Here is a 25,203-nt window from a genome sequence, read left to right on the forward strand (position 1 = left end):
CCTGGTATTATAACACTGCCAACTGCATAGCAACATCACACAATAGAAGAGAAGTGCTTAGCAACACCCTGGCAACAAGGGGAACATTCTACATATAAAATCAAGTTTCTATCTAAAACTTGTGCAGAAAATAGTAAATAACACCGAATTGAACACCTAAAACTGTAGTGTTTGAGGCAGAACAGGTGTGTGTCACGTAAGTGGTTCTCTAGAGGTCAGAGATGACAATATGAACCTCCAGATGAGAGAAACTGTAGATGTGATTAGGTCTGGGAAATCTTCAGGATTCTTCAGGAACTCTTGGCCCGTGGCGAGCAGCGGGGTGCGAGTGTGTGTGTGTGTGTGTGTGTTTACTCGCCCGCGCGTTTATCTTCTCTACCTCTCGTCGAGCTAATGGCCGCTGGAATCACGCTGCAAGCACTCAGGCCTCCGAGAGAGAGGAATAAACCCGCTGAGAGGAATAAACCTGCTGAGAGGAAAGACGAGGAGAGAGAAAGACCCTCACTGTTTGAAACAAGAGGGCAAAGGAGGTGAGCCAAAACCTGTTTATATTCCTCCTGAAGCGCCACAGTGTGTCTCGTGAGGCAAAAAGTGCCTTACGTGCTGGAATCTCTTCATAACCAAGAACAATATATTATAGCGCCGCTCACACACCCGGCCCCATGAGGTGGAAAATTACGCGATTTAGGGTTTTATCATCTGAAACACTGTTTAATTTTCTGAGAGACAGTGATGCGATGGAGGGAGACCTTAATAAGAGACAATGGCTATGTTCACTACTGAATACTAAAATAATGAACACAAATACTGCTATAACAGTATGCGTATATAACAGGTAAAAAAAAATACGGGTACTTGATTATATATATATTATATAGCCTAAGCAAGTAGGATACCGATATTTTTTTAAATACATATATATATATATAGCTAAATATATCTTTAGCACAATATTAGACAACCAACAAACACAACCAAAGAGATGATCTCTGAATATTCACCACAATATATAAAGTGATAGAAAATGCATCAGGTGGTGTGGTGTATTATTTAAAGGTACAGTGCACCGAAAATGAAAACTACTCGGTTACTCACGTAACCTCAGTTCCCTGAGTTAGGGAACGAGTATTGCGTAGCTATACGCAGTGGGGGAAACTCCTTTTCCTCGATTTACTGAAGCCTTTATGTAAAGCGCATTTGCAGCTGCACAGCTAGAACATGAGCGTCTGGCTCGCTCATAGGCTGCGCTGCGGCAACTGCACATCCAATGGCGCAGGCGCCTCTGACGTGCAACCAATGAGATAACTCTGCGTCATACACGTCAGAGCCCGCCAAGGGGGCGTGACCTCAGTCTATAATAGCCCCCGAATTCGCCATTATAGCAGGTTTAACGACTGAAGCGACAACTTGCCATGTTACCATAGTGCGGCTGGCTACGCAATACTCGTTCCCTAACTCAGGGAACTGAGGTTACGTGAGTAACCGAGTAGTTCCCTTTCGAACGGTCACTTCGTATTGCGTAGCTATACGCAGTGGGGACGCCATGCAAAACGCCGCACTGAGTAACTGGCTGTCACTGCAACTCAGGACCCCTGAGCGTACAGAACAAGCCATAACCGCATAATTTATGTAAAAATAGACCAGACACCGTCAGATCTCCGTAGTATACATCAGTAGAAATACCCAATATACTACACCAATGAACCCAGACTCTGTCGGGGTTATTAGTATACGAACATATACCCAGTCAAGTGGGTTTATATATGAAATCTTAACCAGCTAAAGCGGGTTGATATCTGTTATGGAATATAACCGGCCGAAGCGGGTTTTATATATGTATGGAATTTATATATGTCATATAACCGGCCAAAGCGGGTTTTGTATATGTCATATAACCGGCCCAAAGCGGGTTTATATATATATAAATATAACCAGCCACAGCGGGTTTATGTATGAACTACAACCGGCCAGCAGCGGGTTTCATGTATATATGTGAATGTGATTGTGCACAGTAATATATGACAAGACCGGCCACCCACGGGTCTTAATCATACCGAAAGCACCTTCGCCTGCAGGGAAGGCACTTCCATATTATAAAAACTCATAAATGTGGAAGGCGAGGACCAGCCGGCCGCATCACAAATATCACTAATGGGAATGCCAGATGACCAAGCCCATGACGAGGCCATACCTCTGGTTGAATGGGCCTTGACGCCTATAGGGCAAACTTGACCCGCTGCGGTATAAGCCATAGAAATAGCATCCACTATCCATCTAGACAGTCTTTGCTTAGTGACTGGATCCCCCTTGGATCTACCACCAAAGCAGACAAAAAGCTGTTCTGATTGTCTAAAAGACGCAGAACGCTCCAGATAGATTCTCAGCGCTCTGACAGGGCAGAGAAGATTAACCTCTCCATCCTCTGCAGAAGGAGGGAGGGCTGATAACGTCACCACCTGTGCTCTGAACGGTGTTGAGAGCACTTTAGGAACGTAACCATGTCTGGGCTTGAGGATGACTCTGGAGTCATCTGGACCCCACTCCAAACATGCAGGGCTCACAGAGAGTGCCTGCAGATCTCCCACTCGCTTGATAGATGCCAAAGCCATAAGGAGAGCGGTCTTCAGCGAGAGGGGTTTTAGATCAACCGATTGGAGCGGTTCGAAAGGTGGACCTTTCAGAGCCCTCAGGACCGTGGAGAGGTCCCAAGATGGCACAGATGGAGGTCTGGAGGGGTTCATTCTCCTAGCACCTTTAAGGAATCTGACGACCAGGTCGTTTCTTCCTAGTGACTGGCCAGCCACCAGAACATGATGTGCTGCTATGGCTGCCACATACACTTTGAGCGTGGACGGGGAGCGACCCGCATCCAGCAGCTCCTGTAAGAATGAGAGAACTACAGATATCTCACATGACTCTGGGTCAGCCTGATTTTTCGAGCACCAGCTGGAAAAACCCGACCATTTCGAAGCGTAAAGGCGCCGAGTCGACGGGGCCCTGGCTTCAGATATAGTGCTTAAGACCTTCTCAGGAAGGTCTTTGGGTACCCGTTGAGGGGCCACACATGGAGGGCCCATAAGTCGGGTCTCGGATGCCACAATGTCCCGTTCGCCTGTGTGAGGAGGTCTTTCCTCAGTGGGACAGGCCATGGGATTGTGTCCGATAACTGAACCAGTTCCGGGAACCACGGTCTGGTTTTCCAGAGAGGGGCCACCAGAAGGACTGGGCACCCGCTCTCTCTGACCCGTTTGATGACTTGTGGAATCATCGAGACGGGGGGAAAGGCATAAAGGGGACGGTTGGGCCAGACATGGGCCAGCGCGTCCCTGTCCTTCGAGAAGAACAATTTGCAGTGGGTGTTGATTCTCGAGGCGAATAGGTCGACTTCGGCCTCGCCAAACACCTTCCATATCAGACTGACCGTCTGTGGGTTCAGGGACCACTCGCCGAGGGGAGTGTTGCCCCGTGAAAGCATATCCGCGCCCACATTCTGGATGCCCGGTATATGCGCTGCTCTCAGAGAGCTCAGGTTGGTTTGTGCCCATAAGAGGAGGTCTCTCGCCATCGCATGCAGGTTTCCTGACCTGATGCCCCCCTGGCGATTTATGTAGGCCACCACTGATATATTGTCTGTGCGGACTAAAACGTGGTGACCCCTGAGGTTCGACAGAAATGCTTTCAGGGCCAATCCAACTGCTTTCATCTCCAGGCAGTTGATATGTAAGCTCTGCTCCGTGCTCGACCAGAGGCCGGATGCAGGCATGCCCTCGTGCAGCGCTCCCCAACCCAGGTTGGACGCATCTGTAAGAACCATTTTCCTTCTGGAAATTGTTCCCATTGTCACCCCCTCGTGGTACCAGTTCTGCGCTCGCCAGGGAATCAGGGTTCTTAAACAACCGTGATTTACCATAATGCGCAGGTTGCCTGACTGCCATGCGTGAGTTGGCACACGCCGTTTCAGCCAGTGCTGCAGCGGGCGCATGCGCAGTAATCCCAAGCGGAGTACTGGCGATGCTGCTGCCATGAGACCAAGCAGTTTCTGAAATTTCTTCAGTGGCGCGTGCTCGCGCGCTCTGAAAGTGCCTGTAAGCGCTCGCACTGAGAGCGCGCGCTCTGGTGTGAGTCGCGCTGTCATCGCTCTCGAGTCTAAAACTGTACCCAGAAAGATCACACTCTGGCTGGGGGTTAGTTTGCTTTTTGACACATTGATTGTGAAACCCAGGCATTTTAGATGGCTGAGAATCAAATCCCTGTGAGCTAATAGCTCGGTTCTCGACTGTGCCAGCACCAGCCAGTCGTCGAGATAATTTAACACACGCACTCCCTGATGTCTCAGGGGAGAAAGCGCTGCATCCACACACTTCGTGAATGTACGGGGTGCTAACGATAGACCGAACGGCAGAACGGTGTATTGATAAGCTTGGCCCTCGAAGGCGAATCTCAAGAATGGCCTGTGACGAGGGTTTATCTGAATGTGAAAGTAAGCGTCTTTCAGATCCATTGTGACAAACCAATCCCCCGTGCGCACTTGCGCGAGGATATGTTTGATAGTTAACATTTTGAACGGCCGTCTCATGAGAGCTTTGTTCAAATGTCTCAAATCTAGAATGGGTCTGAGACCGCCGTCTTTTTTCGGAATCAGAAAATAGCGGCTGTAAAAACCCATGTGTTTTAGCGCGGGGGGGACTAATTCTATCGCCCCTTTTGCTAATAGATTCTGTACTTCGGTGCGAAGCACGTGACCCACGTTGCTTCTCACCGAAGTCTCGAGAACCGCCTGAAATTTCGGGGGTCTGCGAGCGAATTGGAGCGAGTAACCTCGCTTTATAGTGTTTATGACCCAACTCGACACACCGGGGATAGCTTGCCAGGCTAGAACACGTGTGGCTAGGGCTTGACACACTGACTGGGGCTGGTCGCCTAATGTAGGGGGACCGGATACCCTTATCATGTGATTTGTGCATACATTGAGTATTGGACTGACTGTACAGGCATTCGCGTGTGGGGAAGTCAGTGTTACAACAGGGGAGGGGCCGCCTAGTGAAGGGGGACCTGATACCCTTATATTGTGATTTGTGCACACATTGAGTATTGGACTGACTGTACAAGCATTTGCGTGTAGGGAAGGCAGTATTATAACGGGGGAGGGGCCGCCTGATGAAGGGGGACCGTGAACCCACGTGTTGTGTTTGTGAAACATACTCTTTTTGTGCTTTATATGGGTCGCCGTGAAAACGGCGTTTGTTTGCAAGAACGCGCTTACTGTTGCGGGCCTGTCTGCAGTAATAAAATCCCCAGCCACCTGAACTGAACAAGGGGCTGTGGGAAGTTTTGTTGACTTCTTCGAGGGTGGTCCGGCGAGTGCGGGACCCGTGCCCTCTCTCTTTCCCCTGCATGCTAGGACGACTTTGGCGGCGCTGTGTGAGGCGCGGCGCTTGGTCTGGGGCCTTGGCGTCGGGGAAGCGGGAAGCGCTTGGTTGCTCTCGGCTGGCGCTGGGCATCAGCCGCAGGGCGGGGCTGAGAGGCCTGCTTCGTGGGCTTTGTTGGCCGAGGCGTCGGCGGGGCTAGCTTGTGAGCACTCGACGCCGAGCTAGAGCGCTTAGGCAGGAAGTGACGCATGGCCTGGGACGCTTTCTGTGCCTCGGTGTATCTTTCTGAGAACCCCTTCACTGCCGGGCCGAAGAGGCCGGTGCTGGATACTGGGGCGTCGAGGAACTTTGTTCTCTCCGCGTCCTTAATGTCGGTGAGGGTAAGCCAGAGGTGGCGCTCGAGCACGACCAAACTCGCCATATTCCTCCCGATAGCCTGCGCTGTGGCCTTAGTAGCTCTCAGGGCCAGGTCTGTGGCGCTCCGAAGGTCCCGAAAAGCCTCAGGGTCCGGGCCAGCCTCGTCCATAGACCGGAGGAGTTTGGCCTGGTAAACCTGCAGCACGGCCATCGTGTGCAGGGCCGATGCAGCCTGACCGGAGGCGGAATACGCGCGTCCGGCGAGGGCTGAAGTGCTACGGCACGGCTTGTTGGGATGCACAGCTCTAGTTCGCCAGCTAGCAGCTGTGTTCGGGCAGAGATGAGCGGCCAACGCCTCTTCGAGGGGCGGCAACGACTCATAGCCTTTTTCCGCTGCTCCGTCCACGGAGGAGAGCGTCGCGAAAACTGCGGGGCCTCGTGTGGAATAAGGAGTGCGCCAGGCCTTGGTAAGCTCCTCGTGTACCTCAGGAAAAAATGGCGCTGGCTTGTGACGAGGGGCCTGTTGGTGCCCTGGCAGAAACCAGCCATCCAGCCGACTTCGAGGGGGTTCAGCGGGCGCGGCCCACTCGAGCTCGAGGTCCGCTACGGCCTGCGTCAGGATCCGAAGCATTTCCGCGTCGGAGTTAGTCCTGGTAGCTGAGGCGTTGGGCGTTGGCTGGGAAGCCATGACGGGGTCGAAAGAGCCCGGCCATTCTTCCTCAGACGCAGCGATAGACAGGCTGTCGTCGTGCTCGCTAGGCCCGCCGAAGGAGACAAGGCCCGCCACGTGGGGGGGGCGCTGATCTCCCTCGAACAGGACCGGAGATGAACGGGTTGGAGAGAGTGAGGCACGCGGGGACGAGGCCGGCGTGCGTTCACTAACATCCATGTTCTCCGGCTGCCGTTGGCTGCGGCGCTTCTTCTTCCTTGGCTGAAGTAGGGCCGGAAAAGGAAGCGCGGGAGAGGCGGCGTCGCCGTCACGGGAGAGGGCTAGCCGATTTCGCAGCACGGAGATGGGCATGCTCTCGCAGGCCGCACATCCGCCGGCAGATAGTGCATTCTCCGCGTGGTGAAGTCCCAGGCATGGAATGCAGCTAGCGTGTTCGTCCGCCTCGTGCAGCTTGCATCCGCACGTGGCGCAGGTCTTAACACGATGCATTTGAACAACGCTCGTACAAATAATACAATATACAAGAGCAATGAAAAGGATATCGCCGGATAGCCACAGGAGAGACGGCGTCAGGAGAAACACGGTGAAATGTGTCGTCTGCTGAACTGTAGCTGGCTCAGGCTGAAGGCTTGTTCGACGGCGAAGGCTCAATAAATGGTCAGAGACGTGAAGTTTGTCGCTGAAGGAGTAAAATCTGCTATAATGGCGAATTCGGGGGCTATTATAGACTGAGGTCACGCCCCCTTGGCGGGCTCTGACGTGTATGACGCAGAGTTATCTCATTGGTTGCACGTCAGAGGCGCCTGCGCCATTGGATGTGCAGTTGCCGCAGCGCAGCCTATGAGCGAGCCAGACGCTCATGTTCTAGCTGTGCAGCTGCAAATGCGCTTTACATAAAGGCTTCAGTAAATCGAGGAAAAGGAGTTTCCCCCACTGCGTATAGCTACGCAATACGAAGTGACCGTTCGAAAGGGAACTGTCATCATATTTACCCTCATGTCAATCCAGGTTTGATGTTTAAAAGCCTTCTGGGTAAAAGGCAAATGCACTATATTTTTATATAACATATTTTTTTAATCAATACAGCTCTAAATGATTGGAAAGACCCAGGACTGGTCATTCCACCATTAATAACAATATAAACCCTTAAACAGTTATCTGCATAATACACCAATGTCATGGAGCATTCTGGGAACTCAAAACTTGCCATGCTTTCTAATAACAAAGAACTTACATACTTAAAATATACTTGTATTTACTTACTTAAATGCCAACATACTCATAATGAGAAAGCAAAGAAATGAAGATATGAGCCTGTATAACACCTGCGTATATTAATGAGAACAATACACATTTATGTTTAGTTTTTTTTTTCAAGATACAAAAAAAGGCTAAATTGTGAGATGTAAGATGCAAAAAATATAACTATTAATTTTATTTTACGTTGCAAGTGCAAGGTATTAAATAGTTAATAAAAATAGTTTTATATTTATATTAAAATTCCCAAATTTTTGCAGATATTACAAAACACATCATTTACATTTACAAACTGATGTTGCACCTACAATTAGTATTTAAATTATTATTATATAAAATAAGACATGCTTAATTTTAAATTTTAAATTCTTCGAACATACTTTTATTGAGGAAAAAAGAGAATGGCAACTGTTCTTTAAAAATGTTTTAATGTTTCAACATTTAAAATCATAAAAGCCTTTAAACTATTTGAAATCAGTGGTTACAACTTGAAAAACATATTGAAATTGTACATTTACAGGAAATTTACCCTTTCATCTAAAATAAAAACATGTTTTGGTCCCACAAGCATGCTGGAAATCATCTGTTCTCTCACATCCTGAAGACTGAAATCTGGAGAAAGTGCAGACGATCGGAGGAAACTCTAACAAGATTTTTGTCACTTTAGCTCTGCTTTTATTTTGACAGATCGTCTGCTCAAACTTCAGTTTCTGCAAAGTAACGTCATAAAGATTAAATGAGGACTTTTTAATTACATGATTTGTATGACCACTGAAACATTATGTGACCACTTCAAATCCCAAATTCATGGAATTATACATTGAAATAGTAAAATGCAAATCTCTTTATCGGAAATGTTGCTCGAAGACAAACTTTTGGCTTTGACTATTTTTGAAAACATATCTTTTAAAACGTACACTCTACTTTCGTTAACTATTGTCAGTTGCATCAAATCAGCACATGTGTGTGTATATATTCAACAGTGAAGCGTTGGCTCTATTTAAAGGTGCATTGCGCAACAGTTCATGTTAAAAATACCCATTTTTCTAACCCATACATGCATAAACAATTGCCTGATGGGCTGAATGAGCCTTTCTCTGATCACTGTGATTGCCTCTATAATCCTGTACAGTAAAATAAATAAAAGGGATTCGGGTTGGAATTTGAGACTGGGCGTGACGTCATGCGCGTTCACGCTCACCTGGCTATGTCTGGCAGATTTGTGTATTCGCCGCAATTCTCCGTATCAGCGAAGACAACTCGCGCGACAAAAGTAGAAGATGGATTCATTAGAGACCGGCGTGTAGTCCATTCAAAACCCCAACGCAAACTCCACGTAAGACAAAGAAAACACACTCTGGTTGCAGTTTTGCTTGTTGCCAGAGGGGGGCATAGCTCTGCAAAAACTCAGACACTTGCGCTATGCACCCTTACTGGAATTTATATCAAATGCATTAACATGTCTCTGTAAATCCAGGCTTTTGAATGCTTGTGTCATTGGTCAGGACATTCCTACGGAGCCCCTAAAGGGACATTGTGATGGAAAAAAGCCTGTGTTTCCCAGAGAAACTTTGTGTTCTCTCACAAAACTTTTGCGTTCCCCAGAGAAACTTTGCGTTCTTCTCTCGCAAAACTTTTGCGGTCTTTTCACTCCCAAAACGTTTGAATTTACCCGAGAAACTTTGCGTTCTCTTTCTAAATTATTGAATTCCCTGAGAAAGAAAGAGAGTAAATGCCAAGTTTCTCGGGGAACACAAAATATTTGCGAGAGAACGCAAAAGCATTGACATATGTTTAAACACATCCCATTTGTATTACTATCACCATGTCCCTTTAGGGGCTCCGTACATTCCCATCATCCTACAGCTGATGAAGCTGCACTAGATTGAGAAATAAGAGCAGTTCAGAGAAAGATCAGGAAAAAAGACACTTAAACTTATACTTACTTGCTTCATACGGACTACAGTACAAATATGAATACTCCCATCACACACAGAAGTACATGTATTGTTGTGTAGGTCCTTAACAAGATAAAAAAAGTGTTAATTGTAATATAGCTTTAATCAAATACAATATAAATATCAAATTAAAAACAAACTAAATGAAAGTTGTAAATGTTGCCTTGGCACCTACAGTAACTGAAATAGGTTTAAGTAAATCCACCAATATCATCTCTCATATTTCCAGAAGAGCAAACTTGTTTTTAGTGCACTGCAATGAATAACGACTTAAATGTTGGTCTGTCCCTCAAACAAAGCTGATTTTGGAAGACTAGAAAAATGCTGTTGGGCAAAACAATTACAGGGTTGCAGTACAGGCCTGTCAATTTTCCATGAAAAAAAAGAAAACTAAAATATGTAAACAAAATGCAAGTTTTGTGCACTTGTCATCCATATACAGCACTTGCAGCAGTATTTCAATCACTAAAACAGCTGTGAAAAATGTGAAAAACACCTAATGTAGAAAACCACTACTAATATTGAAATAAAGTGCCTTAATGTACTAAAACAGTGATATTAAAAGATTCAGTATAGATCTTATTGATGTGTATACAAGTGAGCAGAAACACGCTAAATGGTTTTCTCTATCATGGTTTTCTATGGAAAATAATTAACGAGAAACATTCAAGCGTTGCATTGCCTTTATATTCTGGGTTCATCTGCTCACCTGTATATGATATGCATCATATATAATGTGTGTATTGAATGTAATTTTAAATATTGCTGTTTTCCTACATTTGAAGTTGGTACATACTTGGTCAAATGACTGGCGGCGGAAGGAAAGCCTTGTGTTGTCCAACAGGTGGGCATACCTGAGGTGTAGACCTGACCTGAACTCAGACCTGAGTGTGATATCAGGTGAAAACTATGAATTAAAGAGGCATAACCATTTAACAACTTGTAAGTTATTAACAACTTACGGTAGTTACTCTTGATCTCATGGTCAGTCATCCGGATGGTTTTTCCCTGGTGCTCCACCTCACAAGTGAACCGGTTGTTCTTCCAGTCGTCTGGAGAAACACGAATGGTAGATGTCTTCTGGAAGGTCTCGTCCTCATTTGGCAGAAGTTCTCCAAGATCCACATCCTCATCGTGCTCCTGTCCATTTTTGAACCAGTAAATCCTCACTCTTGATGGGTAGAAACCTGTGGCATGACACACTACTACTGGAGAAGAGGGATTCTTCTGTAACAGAGACACTTCAGGAGCTGAAAGAGATTGAGAAAAATGTGAGAAAAAAGTGTATTATTTCAGATCATATAAATGTATGAATAAAAGTATATTTGGTTTAATGAAGCCAATAAGATAAAACAGATACAAACAATGACCCATTATTAGAGATGCACTGATGTTTCAGCCAGCTAATCGGCTATAGCATAAAAAATGCAGATATAAAAAGATGCAAAAGTTTTGTGAGAGAGCGCAAGAGCATTGACATATATTTGTTTCCTGCCATCTCATTTTTTTCCGTAAAAAAATGATCCTATACATATTCAATGAAAATGATTTGATGTTGCAGATAAATCTTATTGGTGCATCCCCACCATATATATATATATATATATAAATGATCTAGTTGGTGAACAAAGTAAATTTCTAAACAACAAGATACCTGTTATCCTGTTAGCGTCTTTCCTTAACTTCAAGAGCTCCTTCAGCCACTCAACACACTCATTATTATAGTATTGTTTCAGAGATGTAAGCAGTTCTCTGTCATTATTCCACTTCTGCTCTGTGGGTATTCCCTGTAGTACAGATGAGATGTATCTGAGGTCCCTCAGGTCCAGTGAGATGAAATCTTCTCCATCATAACCTTGCTGATCTAACCCTTGTGAGTCTCCAGTCTTGTCATCATATTCACAGCCATACATCCTCTGATACGTATGAACACCTGAAGAAGGGGATACCATAACATCTGCTCTTTTTAATGTACAAGATGACACATTTTAAAATGTAGTATAAAGTTTTTTTTTCTCTCACCATGTGTCTGACTGAATCGCTCCATTATAACATGAATGTTGATTTTGTAGATCTTCTGTAGTTTTTCTCTGATCTCAGTGTATTTCTTCCACAGTTCTGTAGATGCAAACTCCTTCATCCAGTCCTTTTTGGGAATCAGCTTCTTTATATTACCGTCATAATAATCAATCTGTTGTCCATCCAGTGTCGTTACAGCAGAAATCTCTGGAGTTCCTGCAGTCGTCTGTCCATTTATTTCAGTGTATGTGGTGATGAAGCTGTGTAACTCTGAACAAACAACAAACATAAAAACATAAAGCTCTCAAATGCAACAATGTCATAAATCAAATTACTGTTGGAGTCAGTCACTTTTTCTTTTAATTTCAAATCGATACTTTTGCACATATATTTTAATATTTTAGGTATCATTAGAAAAACATAAAAAATTAATCCTGTGAAACTGTTTTGAAATCAAAAATTGTTTTACTATGGTAATGCTACTTTAAAAACTTTTAGCGGTAAACTTTTTTGAGACATCAACTTCAAATTTGGACACAACTTTAACAAATTTAGAGACAATTTAAGGTAAAAAGTATTATGTAAAACATATATAAAAGTGCATTTGCTTTACAGTAAACCTGAACTTCAATAACTTTTGTACACTTACATGTTTCAAAGTGCTTTAATTTCTGCAATAATTTGCTGAGTGTCTCTTTAAAAAAGGTCTTTATTCCAGGAAATTGACCTGCCTGCATGAGACGAATTGATGTCATTGGAAAATATGGAAACATATTAGCACATTTCAGTGAGAAAAAAGAAAAATTAAAAAACTGCGTTTCAATCCACAACAGAAACGGTAAGCACTGAATCAGATTAAAAACATCTCATGATTTTCCTTTCAGTCCTTCACGTTCGACACACATTCCACATTGGCGTGCGAGATCTGCATCTCACACACGCGGCGCGGGGATAAATCCGGAAGTGGATGCACGCACCATTTGTCTTTCGCTTCGGATCCGATCGGTGTCGATGTCTCTGAGGAGTGTTGAAGTTTTGAACGAGCGAGTGTGTCGGTGTTCTTCAGGAAGTCTCTCCCAGTGCTGGTGTTTCTACAGCGCGAGTGCAGCGGTGATCGCGAGCTTCTGAGCTCTCAACTGCTGTTTTAACTGCATCATTTCTGTGTGTTTGTTAACGGCTGGTTAGAGGGCGGAAAAGTGAGTGCTTCACTGTTTCAGTTCACTGTTCAGTGTTGCCGCGGTCATTCTCCTGTGTGCTCCGGCACTGGTGACGGGTCCCATTTCCTGAAAGAGCAACACGGGTGCGTTTGCATCTTTTTCACGATGTCATTCCATCCGTGCGTTTCTGGATGCGGTCGTTCCCTGTCCCCCTGTGATGGTCACATCACGTGTTGAAAAAAAAAAGATAAATATATATATATGCTATGCTGAAACGCAGAGGCTGTCGGGCTCGAGTGGAATCCTCCAGCGTGTCCCGAACAGTCTCGGTTGGATGATTGGTATCTTGGGTCGGCCCGTGCTCGTTCTCAGCTCGCCGTCCTAGTGCCTTTCTTTCCCAAAGTGCATGGAGAGCTTACCAGGTTGTGGACGGCACCTTTCTTCGTGCCCCAGTGGCCCGCTGCTAGCTCCACCCCGCCGCGGATAGTTCCTCCGCCTGCTCGTCGCCGAGGGTGTCCCCCGGCCGCCGCAGGAGCCTCCACCCAGGCCTCAGCGTGGAGCCAGCCGCATGCAGGCCGCCCAGCCTGTGTCAGACGCTGCCAATCCAGGTGGCAAGCGTAAGGCCAAGCATCCCTGACACAAGCCACCCAGGGATGGGGGAACGAGCTCTTCAGATGGTTACTGTTTCGCCGCTGACTCCCCGGAGTCCAGCGGTACCCGACTCAAAAGAAAGAGCAAATTCCTCTGTTCCTGGGTCCCAAGAGGGCCAGACTGGCAGTGTGCGACCCTGTAAAGACTTGCACCCCTCAGCCCCCTCTTGTATCAGCCGGCAGTTGGGTGTGGTTCGAGGACCCGGTCACGCCTTCTCCCGCACCCCTTGCCATCACGTGGAGACAGGTAAGTGTTGTGCACCACACTCAGACCCTGCTTCGGGTCTTTTTTCTCCTGTCTGAGCGGACATCCCTCGACACAGAAAGACTCTGGCCACAGCTGGCCCCTGCAGAAATGCATCCCCCAGTGAGCCTTCCAACACACACATGTGCTAGAGTCAGGGAGGAGATGGAGCAGGTCTTGCTAGTTTCCCCTTATTGGCCCAACCAGACCTCTCCTCTCGACAAACCTTCCTGGCTCCTCCCTGTGAGTACTTGCTCTCCATTGCCATTATACGTGCTCAGAATGCAAAGCCTGAACCTCAGACCAGCTCTTGTCTGTTACGGAGACCAGCAGAAGGGAAGGCTGTTTCCAAGCAGAGGTTGGCCCACTACATGTGGTTGCCTTCATCTTGGTGAGAAAGTTTTCCCAAAGATGCATGTGACCGCCTGGGTGGTGAGCTCCTCCTAAGTGAGAGTATTGCCCCCTCCTAGGCGTTGACACAGAGTGCCTCGCTGAACAGATGTTAATAGAGTTGGGGGCTGGGCGACACCTATCAAGTTCGCTAGAGAACTAGCTTATGTGTCGAACCGCTGCTTCCCGTGGGCTCCCTTCACATGAAGCCAGTTTCACTGTAAGCCCGGTTTGAAGTGTTGGCTTGCTGCGCCATTCCCCTCTTTGGACTGGATACTTAGCAATTCTTGCTCCAGTACAGTTCCTCTTATTAACCGAACCTTGTCGAGTTCCTCCTTACCCTACGGCAACGGACGTGGCGGAGCGTCTGAAGCTAGGCTTATCACTTGTATGCACTGGTGAGACCTATGTTAGGCTGGGTCCATATGTTGTGATCCCTACGGCGATCCCATATGTGTATTCTTCCACGGTACGGCTCCCTGCTCCCTGTCTCGGTTGCATATGTTACCCTCGTTCCCTGAAGGAGGGAACGGAGACGTAGTCCCATCGCCACTATTGCTGGACCACCGGAAAAACAACTGGTGCATGCATCCACTTCCGTATTTAAACCCGATGCAGATCTCGCTAGCCAATGTGCAATGGCTCGTTTTAACAGTGCTCGAAGATGACAGGCTCCCTAAGCGTGATCCCAATCAGTCGACTACATCTCCGTTCCCTCCTTCAGGGAACGAGGGTAACATACACTGCCGTTCAAAAGTTTGGGGTCAGTACAACTGTTTGCGGTCAGTACAAAAATACAACTGTTTTTGTTGTATTTTTAATTAAATAAATACAGCATTGGTGAGAATAAGTGACTTCTTTTAAAAACATTGATAATATTACTGACCCCAAATTTTTTAACGGCAGTGTACGTAACCGAGACGTTTCTGTCAGTTCAACAACTGAAACTATTAAAACATTTATTTGAACTGAAATAAAGATGATATCAAATAAAATTAATTATAAATATTATAAATATTAGTTGAAAAACTTAGTTGTCTTAGCAATAAATGGAAATAAGTTCAAATTGAAGCACTGAAATTATTAACTGAAAATAAATAAAAAATACTGAAATAAAAATCAATTCAACTGAAATAGCAATATATATATATATATATATATATATATATATATATATATATATATATATATTATTTTTTTTAATATAAAATAACAAAAGCACATAACTAAATTACAAAAAAAACTAAAATTCACATTAAAATATAAACTATGATCATAAAACTAAAAGCTATTTCAAAATATGAATAAAACCTAAGTAGCAATATTTAATAAATAAAAACACACAGAACATAAACAAAATTACAAAATAAATACAGTACACTTAAATTAACATGAATATATAAACTAAAAATATAAAAATAAAAGCCATTTGAAAATATTAATAAAACTAGAGTATAGCACTGAGTTCAACACATGGAAGTAGCTGAAGGCCAAAACAAATTTTCTGAGATTTTAACAGAGGAATGTGTGTTGAACACCATTGAAGACAATGTTAGCATCTGTTAGATTTAATAGTAGGGTGAAAATGGTTAAATTTTAGTTTCTTTCCGCTATTTTCGTCTTCCAGGATTAAAATCTTCATCACAGGCTGTGACGTGGCAGAGCACTGTATAGTGCGTTGATGACTCCTCGGTGTCTCATAATTATTAATATTAATGTTTTCATATCCAATGAGAAGGCACTGTCTCTTAATTATTTATGACACGTGGATCTTTCCAGTGACAGACATGTCAAACTGTGATATCGCGTAGTAGAGGAGAGAGACAATCATGGGACGCAAGTGTATATTTTCGTGGTGCAAAAGTCAAAAGTGCGTTGAATATATTTCCCCGCGATGCTGCCAGGGCTAGACTCCGGCTCCGGGCGGTTGGTTGGCCATCAACCCTGGACACATCTAATCTGTACGTATGCCGCAAACATTTTTCTCGAGAGAGCTTCGAGAACTGGAGAATGGTGGACTTCGGCGTTGTTGACGACCAATGCAAGTTACGTCTTGCGAATAATGCGGTACCAGGTCCCGAGGATTTTCTATCCCATCAGAGGTATGCGTGTGTCTAAAATGTAACCCTGGTCATTTTACTTGCCTTTTGTTAAATAAGCGCTCGTTATTACAATTTTAGATATTTCGATAATACATCAATTATATGCTTAATTCGTGTAATTAAATATGTGTCATTGGGGTTCAGGGGGCGCGAAGATCTATAGGCTATGACCGGAACGTTTTTTTAAGCGGAAAATTAATTATTTTCAAATATATGCATTTATAGTATGTAGGCCTATATAAACAAATATATATTTTATAATGACATTATAATTAGATATGTACGCCTACATTAATATGTTTTAAATATAATTACGACTACTGTAGGCTAATATGTACCAGGGCATACAGTTACTTTTGAAAGGACAATAATAAAGTTTCAGTGTATTTCATTAGACTTTAACTTTGCCAGCTATAAAAAAAACCTAGCATTTCCTCACGTTTTACCACTGATTTTCAGTGACAGTCGATATGCATGGGCCACTGGCGATGACAGTTCCCCTGCCGTACCACACCCACTCCCTCCCTTCTTCTCACAGCCATCCACGCCCATTTAAGTTGCATTTTTCAACAATATTGTGAGCTAGACTTGAGCTGAAAGAGGGGGGTTTCATGACCCTTTAAGTGTAGTCGTTGAAGAGAGCTGTAAACACACTTTAGTCCTCACCACATGTGAATCAACAGGAAGAAGCTCTTACCACAGGAAGATGCAGATTGTGCCGAACATGCGTCACTGATGTTCTAGATAAACCTCAATACAGACATTTAGAGGACGCTTTTCTGTACATAATATATACAAAATGTTCATGCTCCAACAAACCCATAAAGGTGGCATGAAATTAATCTCGACATGAGCACTTTATCCACCTTATTTTGCAATGCGAAAATTAGCTATCTGTGAATGTGCAAGACATTTTGATTCATTAGCCGCTAAAGGGAAATATTGAGAAGAATAACAAAGAGGCCATATTATAACATTTTATAAAGTCTTGATTTTGTTTTTGGGCTCTACTAGAATAGGTTTCCATGCTTGAATGTTCAAAACACATGACTTTCCCAATATTTGACATTGTTGAAGCTCCTCTCTCTTTCTCATGTCTACTTGACACCATCCAGACCTAGAGCCTTATTTAACGATCTAAGCGCATAGTCTAAAGCAGTTAGGCCGTGTCTGAATATACCTTTGCTAGTTTAACGACAGGAAAAATGGTCGATGCTCCCGGCGCATGGTCTAAAAGGGTCGTCTCTTTTTTCTTAATGAGTAATGGGTGTGTTTTAAGCATAATGTGCTAAAAAACAAACAGAGTCTCATCTAGGGTTGGGTACCGAAACGCGGTGCCAATAGGGAACCGGTTCCAACGTAAACGGTAGTAACCAGACCGAATAAGAATGAAAATTTCGGTGCCTGATTTCGGTGCCTGACTCTCTGGGTCATGAAGCGCACACACGCAAGGTCTCTCGCTCTCTCCCTCTCCGCCGTGCGCGCACTATACGGTTTGGAGTAAACTAGAATAGAGTATACTTTAAAGTTACTTACACAATGTGTATCTGATATGAATAAAACTAATTATAATGGAAAGGATTATTATTGCCTCTTCCTTTGACATCAGTGTGTATTTTACGAACTCTAAATGTATTGTTTTTTTAGTACTTATATGTCTGGAACCTAAAATAAACATTATGTGGTTGAAAACACTGAAAAGTTGTGATATATGACAGCTCTGAGCGAGCCTGTCTCTGGCTCAGCGCCAAACAACGCGCGAAAGCAGATTTGAATTTAGCAGTTGATCACGTGATGCACTGACCGTTCTAATCACACCGGTGTGATCGTACGCTCCAGGGACCAGCCTAGACTGATCACACCGGTGTGATCGTACGTGCGAAAGGGTTAAGTTAAATTTGTGTCCTGTTTGGCCATGTAAATAAAAGGGTATTATTTTTTGACAAAATGTGTGTGGTTTCGTTTTCTTAAGTAGCCTACCGTTTCAAGAACCGTTTAAGCACCGGAACACAAATGAAGATATTTTTGATTAAATCTGAGAGGTGGATCACTGCTACATAGGCTGCCTAAGGGAATGAAACTTGACGGCCCAGAAAGTCATTAAAGAAAATGTTTAAATATTCCATGTGCCTACAGTGGCTCAACTATAAGTTTATCAAGCGACGAGACTACTTTTTGTGCGAAAAAAAACTAAAATAACGACTTTATTCGACTATTCCATTACTTCCTTGTGGGCCTTGAGACGAGAGTTCAAGAGATTTCCACGACGCATGCGCGAGAACTGAGAAGAGGACGTTCTTCTTCTACTACGTCTTGTTCAGTTCTGGCGCATGCGTCGTGGAAATCTCTTCAACTCTCGTCTCAAGGCCCACAAGGAAGTAATGGAATAGTCGAATAAAGTCGTTATTTTAGTTTTTTTTCGCACAAAAAGTATTCTCGTCGCTTGATAAACTTATAGTTGAGCCACTGTAGGCACATGGAATATTTAAACATGTTCTTTAATGACTTTCTGGGCCGTCAAGTTTCATTCCCTCTGGCAGCCTATGTAGCAGTGATCCACCTCTCAGATTTAATCAAAAATATCTTCATTTGTGTTCCGAAGATGAACGAAGGTCTTACGGGGTTGGTACAGCATGGGGGTGAGTAATTAATGACTTAATTTTCATTTTTGGGTGAACTAACCCTTTAAAGCGAGACCATCAACGGGACAAGCCGGATTCAGGGCCGGCCCGAGGCATAAGCGAACTAAGCGGCTGCTTGGGGCCCCTTGGCCACCAGGGGGCCCCCCAATCGAGTTTAAATTTTTTTTTTTTTTTTTTATTACTTACACAAGTGAAATAAATGAATGAATGAATAATTCAAGACAAGAAAATTCTGATTTCATGATCAATATACCTGCCAAAAACTGCTGCTGTGTCTGCCAGCGTTTAAGTCATGCGCATAATCTAGACACCTCGCGAGTGCATAGACAATTCGTGCGCAACTGCGCATAGTCACGGTATCGGTTTAAGTTGGAGAAAATAGCCGCAGGGGAACTTAACCTTCTAGGTGTAAGGGTAGCAGTTTGAATAAATAATAAACATAGCAGTTTGAACTCTTCTCCACTTTTTAATACCACACTCAGATCACTAACTCCAAAAACCCGCGACACTCCAGTACCAAGTGCGCACGACCCATTCCTATCTACGGCAAGTCCCGAGGGGAAAAATAGATTGCATACACACATACAACGAGCGCCAGTAGGCTACATCATTACCGGTATTATAGTAACAGACTTTGTTGGATTCTGTCATGTACAATCCAACAAAGTCTGTTACAATAATAATAATAAAAAAGATTTTGAGGACAGTTACACTGTATTGAGACAGTTGAGAAATAATCATATTTTTACAGTTTTCAACAATAATTGTCATTGTTGAACCCTTGCTCTTATTATGTTTCTGATTTCTCAGTTTTGTCATTATTTTAGCAAATAATTTATTTTATATGTTTTGAGACAGTTTGTTTTAAGAAGTTTCAAAGAGTTAGTAAAAGAGTAAAGTAAAAGTTAAAACTTTTTTATTTAAGTAGGCATCTATTTTTTATTAAGTATTTATTTTGTATTAATACATAACCTCACTGTATTCATTTATAATGTATCATTATTGCGTGACATTTGCGTCAATAATCGTCAAGCACAGGTGACTTCGCGTAGTGGGAGGGGCCCCCAAATCAAATTCTGCTTAGGGCCCCCAAAAGGCTCGGACCGGCTCTGGCCGGATTCACCATATCTTTAACATTGTAATCCTTTTATTAATAATATTTGGCATGTTTGTGTGCTGCTGTGTGTCCCTGTGTGTGTAATAAGCAGAGTGTACGTGCGTGTTGGACCCGCCTATAGGCGTATATTACTAACACGCTTTTTAAATAACAATAAATAAATAAATACTGCAGCATTGCCTTTAGACCAGGTTGCAGTTGGTCAATGGTTCAGTTGATTTCGGTTCCTCAAAATAGCAACGCGCCTGAACACACCTCGTTCTCAGACCAGCCGCCCATAGGCGCACAGATGAGCACAAATGCATTTGATATTTAAACAACGTGGTGCAGGACGTGAAAATGAAAGCGGCGGTCTGAAACTAGCAAAAAACACTTGTTTGGCGCTGCAATGCACCGCATGTATGGTAGGGCCCTAAATCTGTTAACTACTTCTATTTGCTTGGACATTATAAAAGATATTTGAGAAAATTTTACACATCAGATTAAAAACAACTCGTGATTTTCTGTCAGTTCAACAACTACTATTAAAAACATTTCTGTTGACTGAAATGAAGCTGAAATAAAATAAAATAAAAAATAAATAAAAATAAAATTTTAGTAGAAAAAATTAGAAATGTTGCCTTGGCAATAAACTGAAATAAGTTGAAGAATTAAAATTATTAATTTGTTTTTCATTGACACTTTTTTGTTATTCTGGTTGAAACTAATAATATAAGTGGTCTAAATATTATAACATTTACATATATCTTTTGTGGAAGTCTCAGGACCAAAAAAAAAAAAAAAAGCTAATAAAAATAAAAGCCAATTCAAAATAATCATAAAACTATAATAAAACTAAAGTATCACTGAGTTCAACACAGAGAGGCAGCTGAAGGCCTTGCATGACAGAGAATTCATCATTTAAATGACTTTATTAAATGATTCTCACCTGAGTAAACCAAAGGTACGCAGATGAAGAAAATGATGAACTTCTTCATTATGGATGAAAATCCTTGTATTTGACACACACTTTATGTGCAGTTGTTGAAGAGCGCTGTAAAAACTCTTGTCTTCACCACATGTGAATCAACATGAAAAAGTGGTGAGATTGTGGAGAACAGACATCACTGATGCCCTAGATAAACAGTCTCTATACGGAAGTTTAGCTTTTACTCACTAGTTGCGGTCGCTTTGCTCAGTATGCGTTTTTTTTTCAGACAGACAATTGATAATTTCTTCTTTTCATGTGCACATCCCTGATAAACCCTTGTTTTAATAGACAGCTTGATTAACTTATTCAGGCCAACATTACTTTAAAGAGGTTGAACTGTAACTTCATTGTTTAATTTGTTGTGGTTTTGCACAAGAAAATATCTGCGTTTGTGTTTGTGCTGCCGCTGGATTTGAACATCATGACGCCGGACCTGCTGAACTTTAAGAAGGGGTGGATATCTAAACAGTTTTTTTGGGTCGTTCTTTTTTCTCAGAATGACAAACAATGTTTTTTTAAAAAGCTTTGTGATGAAATCACAATATTCAAGGTCAAAACTTCTCAGTCTTCGGCCTAAAACGCTGAAATTACTTTTAGACTTATTTTTAAAAAGGCTGTGTAAGCACACAGATTATAGCCTATATATTTACTCCAGAAACTAACTCTACGAACATGTAAAACAGTGATAGATGAAGCTCGTAACCTTTACACTGAGGAGAAAATCCAACGCAACTTTGAGGAGAGAAACATGATTATGTATTCTGCTCAGCAACACTGGACATCAAACACACGCCATATGCTAATAACTTTTCATTACTGTCTACTTTCTATGTATAACAGTTCTATCTAATAACGTATTAGACAGGACTGTTAGACAGATCTTAAACTAATGAACACGGAGAATGTGAGCACTGTGTGTTCAGTCGTTCTCAGCGCTGTCAAAATAAAAGTCACAACCACAAGTCTTACGTCACTTCAGAGTTCCTACTGGCGGTGTGAATGCAACCATTGAAAAAGTTCCTAAAGGCGGACGTACACGGTGCGATTTTTGCTGTTTTAAGAGCTCACAGATGGTCACGTGGAAATCGGTGATGCTCGCATGGTCGCGGCTCGCAGCGTGTGAAAGGAGCAGAGCACGTTACGAGCACCTCCCGATAATTTTTAAACATGTTTAAAAAATTCGGGGAGTTGGCCCGATTTTCACCAGCGTAGGCTGTCCCCTATTGCCAGATCATACACAACCACGTCACAGGCTAGATCGATGGGGCTACAGCTCAGTGGCAGCAACCATACATCGTGCGCATACACTGTCACACACACACATACACACTCTCTCTCTCTCTCTCTCTCTCTCTCATGTTGAAAGGAATCGCTACTGTTCTCTGCTTTTGAACAAATCATTTGCACACACATTTCTGTAATTTTTCTATCTGAAGCTATAGTTCCTTGCACCATTGAAGCTCCGGTCTCTGTGTTTAGCACGAAAGCTCACGTGATTGCCGGTGGCTCGGGATAAAATTCGTGCAGGACAGTCGTGTTATGTACCAGCTGCTTTGATGCGATTATCAAGTTAACTGACTCGTAACGGTTCTCGGGGAACCGTCCTGGTGACTAGTTCCTATAACCAAGTTCCTACTAGAACTATCCGGTGCGAATGTCCCTTGTGAGAAAGTGTCTTCTCTACACAGATGACCTGGTTCTCCTGTCGTCCACTAAAGAGGGTCTTCAGGACAGCCTGAATCTGCTGGAGGATTACTGTGAGTCCTGAGCCCTGACCGTCAACCTCCAGAAAACTACAGTAATGATGTTCCAGAAACACTCCAGATCTCAGGGACCAACACACACATTCACACTGTCACACAGAACCATCGAGACCACAAACATACACTTACCTCGGCATGAAAATATCTTCAACTGGTAACTTTATTTTGGCTGTGAATGAACTCAAAGAGAAAGCTCAAAGAGCTTTAAATGCCTTAAGTTTGATTAAAATCCCAATCCAAATCTGGCTCAAACTTTTCAAATCAATAATTGCGTTATATGGCAGTGAAATGTGGGGTTCTCCAATAAAATGTGATTTCTTAAATTGTGAAAAATATCGATTGAAACTCCATTTACATTTAGATTTCTGTAAAAGAGTACTCAAAGTCAAAAGAAAAATAGCAAACGACGGCTGTCGGTCAGAATGAGGCCAAATACCCTCTCCTTCTAAACATCCCAAAAAGAGACATCAAATTCTGGAAACACCTAAAAACAAGCGACCCAATCAGGACAATCACTCTCTCACACACATTCAGCCCACACAAATTGATTATTGATTAAGTTGATTAATCGACATTAATCAATTTGACAGCAATTTTAAAACAAAAAACAACTTTTATAGCATTAAAACCAACACGTCCTGAAGCCAAAGCATTTTGATCGCCCCCTGGTGGCTGGCTGCAGTATAGGTTATAAGCCCCGCCCTCTTCATGTAATCCAATGGGACGCGAGCCGAACTAAAAAATCCAATTACACTTCAAACTTTTCCCAAAGATGGTTTCTTTCATTGTATGTAGCTCTTATCACGCTGTCTTAAGTTCAAGTGTTTTTCAATTAAGTTTGTTTTAAGTCAATTATTTGATGCTATAAAACAGGGTGTGGCGTCATGATTGACAGCTCTGCTGGTGATTGAGTCTATGGATGGACCTTGATACTTCATGATCACTACTGCTCAGACTCGGGCTTCAAATTACATATTTAAAGGTACAGTGCACCCAGAAATGAAAACTATCTTCATACTTACCCTCTTGTCAGTCCCGGTTTGATGTTTAAAAGTCTTCAGGATAAAAGGCAAATGCAACAATTTATCTGACATTATCAACAAAAAAACTATAACACCATATTTTTAATTAATGCAACTTTAAGTGCATGGAAAAGACTCAGGACTGGTATTAATACGTATAAACCAAGTATAAATGACAGTATAAATGCATAAACAGTAATCTGCATAATACATTTATGCCATGGTGCATTGTGGGAACTGAAGACAAACCATATTTATTGGTGTGGACAACAGCTGGACAATTGACCCTTCGCAGGGAGCTTGATTGACAGGTGATCTGTTTGAACTTGGATTTGAACTTGAAAAACTGAATATACTGACGCCTTTCCGCGGTTAAAACAACATTCCTTCTTATGTTCATTCATGTTTGTTTGATGCTATAAATGAACTAGAAGGAAGAGATGATCGGTTCACAAGCAGCTTTAACTGAGGCTCTACAGCGATCTGTCACGAGTCACAGTAAAGAGCCACAAAACTGTATTTATTGTTTAAATTTCTTTTTAAAAATGACCAAATTTGAAAGGTGAGACTTTGTTTAATATGTTTAATATCAAAAGTAACCGAAAAGTAACCTGGGGCCTCATGTATCAATCTTGCGTACGCACAAAAACTTTGCTTACGCCAGCTTTCACGCTCACGGTCGGATGTACTAACAGTGAAATTAACGTGAGAATGTGCGTTCCTCCACGCCAATTTCATGTCTGGCGTACGTACATTTCTAATAGTTTTTGTCCGTTGGCGACTCTTACAGGCAATGACGTTAAGTTGCAAACATTACACAACGAATTGTTCTACAAGTCTATCGCACTTCCACCTGTGGGAAGCATTGCAATTAATTTGCAATTTATAAAATAATTTACATATATTGTCACACGAGCCTTATGGGAATATTCTATCAATTATGCAATTAAGTAAGAACATATAAAGGCATATGCAAATTGATACAACCCTTAGTCTATGGCAATGGCAGCTTTGGCCTTATTAGAGGACATTGCTAATGGCAGAATCCGAAGAGAACGAGTTTTTAGGGACCACAATGATTTTCTGGCCCAGGATGATGACTGGCTTATCAGCCGTTTCAGATTTCCAAGGGCTATCCTCTTGGAGCTCTGTGCTGAGTTGGGTCCGAATCTAAAGAGAGAAAGACAGCGAGGAGCCACGCAATACCCGTTCCCTTGCAGGTGCTGACAACACTTGCTTTCCTGGCAACTGGTTCTTTCCAAAGGGAACTGGCAGACCGCTCAGGAATAAGCCAGTCGTCTTTGAGCCGCGCAATGCCAGCGGTATGGGTCGGGATCATCCGCATGTCTACCAGGTATATAAGGTTCCCATATAATGCAGTTGACCAGCCAAACATTAAAACGCAATTTGCAGCGATAGCCGGTTTTCCTAATGTAATCGGAGCGATCGACTGCACACACATTAAGGCGCCATCTGATGAAGAATTTGCATATGTGAATCGGAAACATTTACATTC

At 43.1% G+C, this 25,203-nt stretch overlaps 1 protein-coding gene and 1 long non-coding RNA gene across 3 annotated transcripts; one reads left to right on the forward strand and one right to left on the reverse strand.

The window, feature by feature from the left end:
* The first annotated feature begins 12 nt into the window (after window positions 1-12).
* On the forward strand, window positions 13-8,290 carry LOC143735742 (uncharacterized). The gene is made up of 3 exons (XR_013203291.1): window positions 13-196; window positions 285-530; window positions 8,222-8,290. It is a non-coding gene; the product is annotated as an uncharacterized LOC143735742 (long non-coding RNA).
* LOC143735732 (major histocompatibility complex class I-related protein 1-like) lies at window positions 8,068-21,024 on the reverse strand. Of its 2 annotated transcripts, none has more exons than XM_077225953.1 (7): window positions 20,861-21,024; window positions 11,634-11,900; window positions 11,266-11,544; window positions 10,574-10,861; window positions 10,408-10,495; window positions 9,600-9,674; window positions 8,068-8,363 (listed from the first exon to the last, which is right to left on the reverse strand). In XM_077225953.1, the coding sequence occupies exons 1-6, from the start codon at window positions 20,907-20,909 to the stop codon at window positions 9,614-9,616; spliced, it is 1,032 nt and encodes a 343-aa protein (XP_077082068.1). In that variant the 5' UTR covers window positions 20,910-21,024; the 3' UTR covers window positions 8,068-8,363; window positions 9,600-9,613. The 2 variants fall into 2 exon arrangements, with proteins under 2 accessions (XP_077082068.1, XP_077082069.1); XM_077225954.1 differs by having other exon boundaries at window positions 10,408-10,465; window positions 20,861-21,004.
* Window positions 21,025-25,203: the final 4,179 nt, after the last annotated feature.

The sequence above is a fragment of the Siphateles boraxobius genome, unplaced genomic scaffold (assembly GCF_051911475.1).
Source record: "Siphateles boraxobius isolate OS27281-9 unplaced genomic scaffold, OSU_SipBor_1 13, whole genome shotgun sequence".
Taxonomy (NCBI): Eukaryota; Metazoa; Chordata; class Actinopteri; order Cypriniformes; family Leuciscidae; genus Siphateles; species Siphateles boraxobius.

Coding starts and splice junctions, on each gene's coding strand:
- LOC143735732 (XM_077225953.1), bottom strand. CDS start 20,909: ATGAAGAAGTTCATCATTTTCTTCATCTGCGTACCTTTGGTTTACTCA. Junction 11,901..20,860: donor CGTACCTTTGGTTTACTCAG/GTGAGAATCATT, acceptor TTGTTTGTTCAG/AGTTACACAGCTTCATCACC. Junction 11,545..11,633: donor GCGATTCAGTCAGACACATG/GTGAGAGAAAAA, acceptor CCCCTTCTTCAG/GTGTTCATACGTATCAGAGG.